At 34.6% G+C, this 11,158-nt stretch overlaps 1 protein-coding gene across 1 annotated transcript; it reads right to left on the bottom strand.

The window, feature by feature from the left end:
• Positions 1-2,147: 2,147 nt before the first annotated feature.
• Positions 2,148-10,950, bottom strand: LOC111463398 (dynamin-related protein 1C). Its single transcript, XM_023107331.1, has 16 exons — positions 10,584-10,950; positions 10,418-10,481; positions 9,876-9,983; positions 9,135-9,236; positions 8,032-8,082; positions 7,861-7,922; positions 7,145-7,235; positions 6,985-7,049; positions 6,484-6,678; positions 6,234-6,353; positions 6,080-6,150; positions 4,990-5,215; positions 4,289-4,339; positions 3,155-3,389; positions 2,823-2,962; positions 2,148-2,604 (listed from the first exon to the last, which is right to left on the bottom strand). The coding sequence occupies exons 1-16, from the start codon at positions 10,713-10,715 to the stop codon at positions 2,479-2,481; spliced, it is 1,839 nt and encodes a 612-aa protein (XP_022963099.1). The 5' UTR covers positions 10,716-10,950; the 3' UTR covers positions 2,148-2,478.
• Positions 10,951-11,158: the final 208 nt, after the last annotated feature.

The following is an 11,158-nucleotide window of genomic DNA, read 5'->3' on the forward strand; positions in this document are numbered from 1 at the left end:
CAAATTTTCAATTTAATAATTTAGTGAATAAAAACAACATTAAGATTAAAAATCATTTGAACTAGGGCTAAAGGTCAAATGATTTCTAGTCATGCCCGATAACTAATGGGAGAAATAAAAATATAATATTATTTTTGAATTAAAAATATATAAAAATAGTGAGCGGCAGTATTCGAACCTGCTCAAGCAAAACCCACATGATTTCTAGGCCCGATAGAAACACAAATATATTAACGTTTTAAACATACTTCTGTGCAAATTTTCATTTTAATAATTTGGTCAGTCATGCCCGATAACCACACTACTGCATGCTCACACAATGAGACAAACAAACATATAATATTTTTTTGAATTAAAAACATATTTTTGTGCAAATTATATAATATGATGATGTATGATAATGATGTCATGATGATGTGAATTAGTATGATGTGATGCTATATTATGATGATGATATGATGATATGATGATATGATAATATGATAATATAATGATGATATGATGACGACGATGTATGATGACATGATGACATGTTTACATGAGATGCAACGATATAACTCAATATGATGATATATCATATTAAAATGATGTGCAAGTACGAAATGTCATGTTGTATTATGATGAATAGATTTTTTAGACACAACCCTAAATGATGTTAATGATGATGGATGTGTGAAGACTAATGCATGTTAGGTAATACGTGAATGATGTATAGGGTTGTGTCATAAGAATAATTTAAAATGAAAACTACAGGGACTTCATGCATATTATGTGTTCATTTACATCGGGTTACTTCTCCATTTATGATGATGAGTACGAACGTGTATACTATGATGATGATCATCATCATTATGCCTTGCATGATATTCTAGGGTTTGTTGACCTCCGGACGTAAGTAAGGGTACAGACAACTAGCTTGACTATGATGGGCCAAGGGGGGTGCAAATTGCCCGATAGGCTCACACTCACACGTGTAGGTCATGTGTAGAGAAGTATTACATGATGGGCTCAGGGGGGGTGCAAACTGCCTGATAGGCTCACACTCACACGTGTGGGTCATGTGTAGAGAAGTATTACATGATGGGCTCTGGGGGGTGCAAATCGCCTGATAGGCTCACACTCACACATGTGGGTCATGGGTAGAGAAGTATTACATATTCAATTTTGTTCGGACGGGAGGTTACCTCTTTGATGGTTTTAAAGATAGGTCCCTAATCATAAGTTGCATATGTTTGCAAAATAAAGACCATAGCTCGCAAGGTAGTTTTATTTAAATTCTTAGACTTAAAGGTTAGTATATGGCGTTGTCAATTTTAATATTTACTTTGTTTTATTTAATGTTCCGCTTATCTTGTTTTAAAGATCTTTTTTGAAACATATAAGCTTATGACATTATTTTACGAAGATGTTTTAAATGTTTATTTACGAAGACTATGATACGAGGATGATAGCAACTTTTAAGTTAGCAAAAATCTAGGATCATTATACTTTAAATAATTAAAAATCTAATGCTCCTTAAATGAAACTTTCATTCCAACAAGAAACTTTCATTCCAACAAAAAGCATGATGTTATCGCAAAGTTGGATGGGAAGGAAAGGGAATGTAACATCATAAAGGTTGGAAAAAATATTGTAGACGTTAAAGAGAGTGAGTTTTTAATGGATGAAAGAAAAATGAGGCGTAGAAGTAGTGATTTTGCCTAAAATTCAGGGAAAAGGCACATTATGGAACAATAAAATGGGGAGCACTAAAGAGATTAAGGAATAGAATTAAGAAGCCATTTAGAGACGAACCTAAACAACAAAGGTTAGAATGTTAAATATTGGAAAAGGCACGCCAAACAAGGAGTAGTTGAAGGTCTCAAAAAGGAACATGAAATCATTGTATGTTAGGCAAAAAAAAAAAACCCCACATGGGTTGGATGTCATGGAAGAAGACCATATAAATAAACAATGCAAAAGTTACTTCAATGGTTGTACCAGACGCCATCAAAATACTTTGTTGGAACATTCGAGGGGTGGAGAACCTTCAAACCCTCGACCTACTGGAGAAAAGTCTATGAAGTCATAGTGGAATACCTCAGTTCCCATGGTTTGGAAAGAGTGCTTTATAAACTACGAGTAGGTCAGGCCATATAACTCATAACTTCGATGCAAAAAAATATCAAATATATCGTAACTGTTTATTGTACACAATGCCCATATATATGAAATGAATGGAGAAGCCTTTCAAAAAAAAAAAAAAAAAAATGAATATGGAAAAGATCAATGACAATTGTGCGTTGTCGATCGCATGCTAGCAGTTAATTCATACTTCCATCATTTCCCTTTCTTACCTATATGTTGCCAAGGCGGAAAGGCATTGCAAAACAGAATCTGCAATTAGTTTTTCCACAATGAGATTGAGATCCATCCTGGCAAAGAGTTACGTGTGATAAACAAAAATCAAGCTACTCAAATCTTGAAAAGATGAGACCCTCATTTCCACGCAACAGAGTCGATTTCGTCTCGAGCTGACTTGTAAAGCTCAAGCCTTTTAGCAATGGTCGTTCTTCTCTCCATCAGTGCTGGATCTTCGTCCAACATGGCACCAAGTCGTTCCTTCTGCAATGGTATTATTGCATTGGCAGGAATGGTATTATTACATTAAACTAAACTCTTCAATACAACAACAAAATTATTTTCTTTCAGTTTATTTACGTGAAAACCTTATGTTTTCAAAGTATGTATCAACTATGGACCAACAAAAGGCTGCCTTCTTCTCAGGGAAAATTAGTATGCAAACCAGGAAAAAATAACTTGCATTCTTTCAGAAAGCTTACCTCCCTTTTTCCAACTTGAACATAAAAGTGGTTCAGTAGAGATCTCTTGGCCTCTCGAACTTGACAGTACACGACAGCCTTTGGAATTGAATTTTTCAGAGTCTCACAAACCATCCCGATGTATGAACTCACATTTGAGCCTAAAACAATCGACAAACTCGGTGATTATGGTGGTTTGGTGCTTCAGTTTACTTTATTGACAACAGGCTTTAGTGTTATGCTTAGTGAATATGTATACTTCCATCCATATGTGCATGAGCGTGTGAATCTATATAACACAATATTGAGTGTCAAATAATGTTTATGCACATATCAGCAAGCAAAAATCATACCGATCCTTCTAAAATGATTATCAGTGTAACGGTCTGCGTTTTGGGCTGCTGCATTGGGATTAGGAACTTTGTCTGATTCCGTATGCAGCTTCCGGAAAAATTCTACTGTAAGATAGCTAGACTCCATATCAACCAACCGTAGAACTGTTTTTCGACTTTCATCACGGAATCTCTCCAATGCCTCTGTTGCAGCTGCTGCAATGTCAGATTGAAGTGTCGGAAATCTTTTCAATTCCTGAAATTAGTGTGAAGCAAAAGTAAGCCCGTAAATTAGAATACATTTCTCCCACGTATTGTATTACTAAATGTGAAATTCCAAAAATTCTCCCACCTACGAAGACGGGACATTACCGTGTAGAAATAGATATATCGTGACAAAAGTATTTAGCTTTACACAAATAAATTAAATTTCTTGCCTACTGTTTGATGTCGCATCTTTAGTAGTCCTTAAATATTAATTGTACTTCCATATTTATTTGCTATCATTTAAGTGGATAGATAAAAGTGCACTCTTATCAATGATTGGTAAAACTCAGTTTTTTTTGTCCTTTAATTTTGGTTTTTATGAAGTTTCATGCCATCTTAAACTATCAGTAATAAGTTAGCTACAAGGAGTTCAAATATTTTATTCAAAATCTTAAGTGGCTACAGTTTCTAGAAATTGGCAAAAAGTCTACGGGTGATTATTATCTTCCATGTTCTCACCTCGGGAAAAATGTTTTTAGCAATCTATAGAGGAACCTTGTTCTTTTGGAATTCACAAGTTTTGTATCATCCTCTTCAAGTGTTGTGACTAAACATTTTTGTAACTACTCATCCATTATTTGTGCCAGTTAGAGAAATAGGATCCTCTTTGCAAAGCACTTTTCATAATCAGTCAGAATTTCCATGTTCATTTTTGGTGTCAGAAGAAAGGCAGAACTAAGTTTACAACTCATATAAACAAAATCTATATCTTTATCCTGTAGAGCAACTTAAGCAAGCTCCTTATTCTAATATAACAAGGAACTTCTGTTATTTATCATATGGTGAAGCCAAAAAGAATTTGTCTAAACCCTATTCGAGATCACATGTTTGATTATAAGGTATCCCTAAACCCTATTCAAGAATATGTGTTTGATTAAAGCTTTATACCTCTGTTTCAGCGATAGATTTCCGAACAAGTTCCTTCAATACAAAATGCACCTGCATACAAGTAGAAGACAATTAGCTGCTTTGATCATGAAACAAACTAGGAAACCTGGAAAAATATTCTTTTTACAGAAGGAGCAAACACTACAAATTGATTTAATAACGGGAATACATAGTGCACTCCACTAGAATGCATCTTCGTAGTCTATCTATAGAATGCATGGTTTCCAACATCAACCTTCTTTAGATTAGAAGAGAATCTGAAAAAAAATATCCGCTACATATAACTTTTTTTTTCTTTTATATCTAGCCAGACATACTTGGTGGGGAGTTTTAGATATTGAGCTGCCAAGCTAATACGGCCTACGATAATACAATTCCAACCAACCAACCAAACAAAATCCTAAATTGTTTCTAGATTTAGATCAAGTTTACTCCTTAATCTCTTCCAGAAATCATAACCATTTTTAAGTTTACCTTACCGACTATTATTCACTCCATATGTTGAAAGAAAATACACTAACCGCATGCCACAATTGAAGCCCAAAAGGAATCTATACTTGAACTATTCATGAAATGACATCGATGCTCTTTTTCATATTAAAAGAAAACAAACATATCCTAAAAATTTAGGTTGAATTTAATAACATAAGCATGATAATATCATAAACGGTTATTGGATAGGGATTGAATAAGAATATTACAGCATCAACGGAAGCTTCAGCCGGACCCTTGAAATAGCTGATTGAACTATCAATAAGCCTTCTGTACCCTTGTTCTGGAGCAATTAAATGAGGCTGGTAGCCATCAGCTTCACTCACAACTTTTTGGACATTTTTTAAAGAAAGATGACGATCAAATGGTAGTTTCTTCAGGGCAGCAGGTAGCTGATGGTCGAAGACTCCATATATTCTATCTCCACCAGGCCGCCTGCAGCATACATTCATGATAAACCATGTAAATATCATTAGCAATTGGAAAAAAGAAGTTAAGCTGCCTATTGGAGAAAGAAGTCACTGTCGATCCAGCATGGATTATATTTTAATAACTTCAAAGCTTTCTCGTGTTGGTCACAAAGTAGTCTTTTCATTTTTCCTTTTTATTTCCCACGACAAACATGATTTCTCATTGTCAGCTCAAAAGCCGACAAAGAGAGCAGATAAAAAACCTAACTCAAGAGTAAAAATGTAACCATTTGAAATCAAGAGACCAAACTGAAACTAAACTCAAAAGTCATGTGCAATAATGTAACATTTTGAAACTTAAGGACCAAATGGAAACTATACTCAAAACTTAGGGACTAAAAAAGTATTTTTCTCAAAATGAAGTTATAAAATAGCATCTGTAGGTGTGTATGAAAGGAAGGTATTTTTCAAACTCATAAACAGTAGAATTATGGTCCTTTAAATAATGCGTCCAAGAGAACAAAACAAATGTGCATTTTTTGAACAAGAACGAAACTTTTCATTGAACTATGCCCCTATTATGGTGAAAATTTCAGGAAACCAAATATTGAAGCCTCCAATGTGATGAAAATGTTAGGAAACCAAGAGGGAATATTCCTGAAGAGGAACTTCACAAATTGATACTTTCTCTAGCATAAATTTATGCTGGGGATGGAACTTCACCAGCATAGTTCTTTATTATCCTCAAGAAATATTCACTGTATTGCGACTTTGGTTCAGACTAAAAAGAAAGCTACTTATCTGCATAACATTATAGTATTAAGGAGTTTCTTTGACATAAGATGCTCCACTACAGTTTGGAAATGCTAAAAACAATTCACAACATTACCCTCCATCCAGATGTTCCTTGAATACACGGTCAAATGCTCGACACATTTCTAAAATAGTGTACAGTTGTGCCTGCATAAGAGAAAATGAATGCAGGGTAGTGATAATTTTATTGGTAATTTGGAATACGGTATTCACAGTGGCTAGTGCATTACCCCTGAGTCTACTGCTATAGGTCTACCAATCCGGTCCAACTCAGCATTTAGTTCGTCAATCGTCTTATTTATCAAGGCAATGATGCTTGGTATCCGCTGCCTGATAACCCTCTCCAAGTGCTGAAAAGAAGAACATAACATATGAAAACACAAGAAGCTGCACCAAACTGCAAGGACATTCCTAATTGTGAAAACTAAAATATAAGTAGGGTTAAAATAACAAGATGGAAATAAAAATGGGAACAAAGACCTGAGACAAAAGTTTGGCAAGATATTCTGAGCCCATCTTATGGGCTAGATGTCCATACTCGGGGCTCGTTTCAAAATATTCACGCTCCTTTTTACGAGCAATAATCATGTCCACATTCTTATTGATATCAGCTTGTGAACGATTAACAATCCCAACCCATGGATGCTGCAACCTATATGCTCTTCCTTCAAGAACCTTCAACATTCATAAGAAAAACTTTTAGGTTTTAACACTTTTTTACTGCCTGGTAAAGCATGGTAACAAATCCACAAGTCATTAGTAGGACAAAAATTTAGAACAATCATACATTGGAAAGAAAAATCAACAAATAATCAATGCTGTTATCTTACTGCAATTTGAATCACTGTCGTCATATGTAATGTCAAAAGTAGATTTGAGTTTCACAAATTATCTGAAGATGGTTACTCTTGTTATATCGTTATTAATAAAATTTGATTTACACGGTTGATTTATACACAATATCAGGTAATAGAATCATACATCCAGAGCATTTGTTCCCCTGTCCATCAGGTCAAGTTTTGTAAGCACTCCAAATGTTCTTTCACCTAAAAGAAGAAATGAGACAAGAAGTAGATATCTTAGCCAATTTATCAAAGTTCTACGTATAACCTATAACACTGCACCCAATTAACATTACTACCTGAGGGATCAACTTCCCTTGCAAGCTTTATAGCATCTGAAGTTGCAATATCTTGATTAGCAGGAGAAATCGCTAGTATGATGCAGTTCGGCTACAAAAATCAAGAAAATAATAATTACAACTGCTAGAAGAAGACAGAAGAATGCAAGCATACTGCTTCATCGAAGATTCTTAACGTGAGCAGATAAAAATATTCTTTACGATCTATGAAAAATGCACGCCATCGAACCAATAGTAATCACCAAAACAGCATTAATAAAAGAATGAAAAAACTTTCCAAGATAATGCCTCCATTTGGCTTATAACAATAACGAAAGCCATGATTTCCTTTATCTTTAAAATTCTACAGAATAATATAAATGCAGAAATAATTTTAACTACAAGAGAAGTTAGAAGACAATCAAGGATAGCCAGAGGAGATAATTGCAAGTATAAGCGTCTAGCAGAATTTTGGATACTATATATGTACAGAAAACCAGTTTTTATTTAGAATATGAAAGAACTACGTGGAAGGAAAAACCCACAAAAAGAAGCATATGGCCAAAAGAGGGAATCATCACTTGAGGCATTTACAAAAAAAAATCCCAACTTTCGGAAACCAAAAATTTGTCAATAGCATCAATGTAAACATTTTCTAATTCCAAGGCCAAAAGAAAAATGATACATCATTAGAGAAATGCATTTAATGTTTTCCTCTTGATCTGGAGGGTCCTTACTTTCTCAACATAAGAGCGAACCATGTTTTCAATATCTTCGACAATAGACTCGGGTTGTCCTTCTGTAAAAGGCAGGAAACCAAAACATATCAGTTAATAAATGTCCAACAGTAAACCAAAATCTTTTCTTTTTGAAAAATAAAATCCATAATGATAATTTCAAACAATTACCTACAGCAACCTTTGTCAACCCAGGAAGATCTATGAGGGTTAAGTTTACAACTGCAAGAAAGACATGCCACTTTATAATCACATAAGGAGAAACTCATCGCCAATAATTAAAAGAAGACTACAAACAGGAACCCACAATTCTTATGAAACAAGAGGTTAATAGATGTTTGATAATAATATGATAAAGTTGAAATCATTATTTCCTTTTAGAAAATACAAAAAAGAACAAGATGCCATGAAGATACACAAAGGTAATACAAGGGTATGTAGGGTTGAGTGCCAAATATAGAATCTTCTCATAATCTATCATTTCGAGCCTCAAACGGCCATGACCTCAAACCCAAAACTTAAACCCCAGTTAGAGTGTAGAAATGAGAAGAAAAGGTTTTTTATTATTTACAGATGCTTCGCATGAATTTTTCCAAGTACGAAAAAAATGGTAATAGAAGGCCTTCAGGTCTGAATTCCTCCAATTCAAAGGATAGAAATTGAAGAAACTTGTAAGTATTTGGACCAATAAAAAGGGGAGGGTAATTACAGAAGTCTTTAGGAGTCACCAATTCAAAGTAACAAAATCAATTCTAGCAGAACAGTCTTCGAAATATCTGAAGTTACTAAACTTAATGTTCTATTGATTTAATTCCAAATTTCAGCACATATTCCTATTAATTTTTAACGCCAAATGATTGGAGGCAATTGAAGAACTTAATATGAACGAGTCATTGCTTAATGGCACAGTTGAACAGAGCCAATCACATACAGATACAACCAACCCTTGGTGTTTACAAAGTTATTGATCATCTGTTATGTGTTAATTTAGATAGCTAGGTGTCAACATTCGAATTTGTCAAAAGCTTAGAGTATATATGACAAATCTCAGATTTCAGTTTGTACCACTAGAAACTTATGCTTCAATTTTACTACGTGCGTTTGAGGCTGAAACACTTCTTTAAAGAACAAAAAATATTTCTTCCCCTGAACTGTAAAACATTTTCTAAATGCTTTCAAAGTATTAGGATCTACTTAAAGCACAAAACACTGGTGAACAATATAATTCAACCTGCTGATTCAATAGTTTAAGAATTATATTTCATCTTTTTTACCATTTGGAGAGTATATGCTCAAATGAATTGGAACGTTTGAGATTTGCTTAGACTTCCCAGTTATCCGATCAGTCTCATCTGATATTTCTTTACGCACGGAAGCTGCACATGAGAAAAATGGACACGTTTAATTGGTAAAACTGACTGCATATTCAAATATTATGGAAGAAGGAAAAGAATGTCATATGGTACTAATTAGAAAGAAAATGTGTTAAAGAATAACCACAATCATATGACAATACTTTATCATCCTAGACGGAAGCAAGCTACAAAATTTATTTTACAAACACTTAAGACTGAAGAATTGTAATACTGGATCTTCTTTTAGCCAGATTTCTCGTTCTTCTATGGTTATGCAATTAGCTTGTGCAAAATGTACTCCATGATTAAATTTTCCAAACTAGTAGTGAGCAAGAGAATTCAAAGTTTTTGATATAAGAACAAGTGGATCCAATTTAGACGAAGATTTTGATATTTAATCATAAAGATGCCCATAAAACATAGATCTTACTTCCACGATAATCTTTTACAACATCAAACGGAAATTTAGTTCCATAATGGACGTGAATCAAATCACAAAATACGCAACAATACCAAACCTTATCTCCAGAATGGAATGCTGGAATATTTGAAGAAAGGGGTTGGTGAATGAAAAACATTAAAAGTTAAAGCCTTCATAAGTACATTAATCAATGTATAAAGAAAATACTTGTCAGAAGAAGAAAATGAAACACAATGTACCAAAATCAGCAAACTTCTTCTTTGGGGCATGTAGAAACTCTGCATATTCAGATCGTCCTTCTTCTGTCTTATGAAGTTGCAACACTAATGGTCTTCGTGTTACGATGCCTATCAACATGGAAGATAAACTAGAGGTGAATAGAACAATTCTTCGTCAGTTACCAGTAACCAAGCACAATTCTGGAACTGACACGGATACAATACAATTTTCAGTTTTAAAGCGATAGACTGAAAAGAACCCCAACATACTTTTGATTATTCACTGAGAAATTATCGCTAAATTACTTTAATGACTGGAGCCTACAAGTTCAACTCAATAAATTATGAAATACAAGAAAATAAAATTAACTTCCTCGTATCTGAGCTAAACTGAAGATCCTCGACTACAGAGTACACCATGAGTAAAATGAAGTCCAACATCATCACACATCTATCCATCCCTCTCAAGTCACGCAGATTCTCAAAAGGGAGAGAAGACGAAACAGGTATTGCAAATCATTTATACACAAACAAAATAAAGAGAACAGATGTACGAGATTTACCGGATCCACGAGGAAGAAAGTCCCTACCGACGACGCTTTCGAGCACTGAAGATTTACCGGAACTCTAATCTCCACAGGAACAGAAACCGATCAGATACAGAAAATGGCTACGAACGCAAAGCCTATATTGCACATCGAAAAGAAAATAAGTTAGGAGATTCCAAACCTGTCCTCCAACGACGGCGACAGATGGAAGAGCTTCCCAGAGGGACATTCCCTCGCCGCCATGATCTCCCAAGACAGTGCAGGCTCGCTGGATTCGGTTGACTAAACCGATCAAGCTCTCCATCGTAGCCATGGAAGATGGAAATGCGGCGAAGATCTAAGATCCTTCTGAGGGAGAATAAGAATGCAATGTGGGGTTTCGTCGGAGGACGGCCGATTGGGATCTGAGATCGAAGAATGCTTGGATCAGCGGCGTTTAGGTGGGAAGATCAAATCAGAGAGGGTGGAAAATGGAAGAAAGCAGACCGAGAAATAGAGAGTAAACAGCAATACCGGTCGCAGAAAACAAAGACTTTTGCTTATTTTGAATAGATTGTTCTAAGTTAAATCGTACCATTTAGTAATATTTCCAGAAAGTTAGAATCTAACCTATTTATGAGGATTTATTAACGACAAAATTTTGACTAAATTGTAAGAGAACAAAATTTTTCAATTTAACCACTTGTTTTGGAGCCTAAAAATTATGCTTCATTTGCTTTTAAAAGTTTCAAATTATGTTGTTAAAATATTAATCAG

The sequence above is a fragment of the Cucurbita moschata genome, unplaced genomic scaffold, assembly GCF_002738365.1.
Source record: "Cucurbita moschata cultivar Rifu unplaced genomic scaffold, Cmos_1.0 Cmo_Scf00002, whole genome shotgun sequence".
Taxonomy (NCBI): Eukaryota; Viridiplantae; Streptophyta; class Magnoliopsida; order Cucurbitales; family Cucurbitaceae; genus Cucurbita; species Cucurbita moschata.

What these genes read in the sequence shown, in the direction of transcription:
- LOC111463398 (XM_023107331.1), bottom strand. Translation starts at nt 10,715, where the DNA reads ATGGCTACGATGGAGAGCTTGATCGGTTTAGTCAACCGAATCCAGCGA. An exon ending in GGGGAACAAATGCTCTGGAT is followed by an intron (nt 6,679 to 6,984) that starts GTATGATTCTAT and finishes TGAATGTTGAAG; the next exon opens with GTTCTTGAAGGAAGAGCATA. An exon ending in AAGGAACATCTGGATGGAGG is followed by an intron (nt 5,216 to 6,079) that starts GTAATGTTGTGA and finishes TGTATGCTGCAG; the next exon opens with GCGGCCTGGTGGAGATAGAA.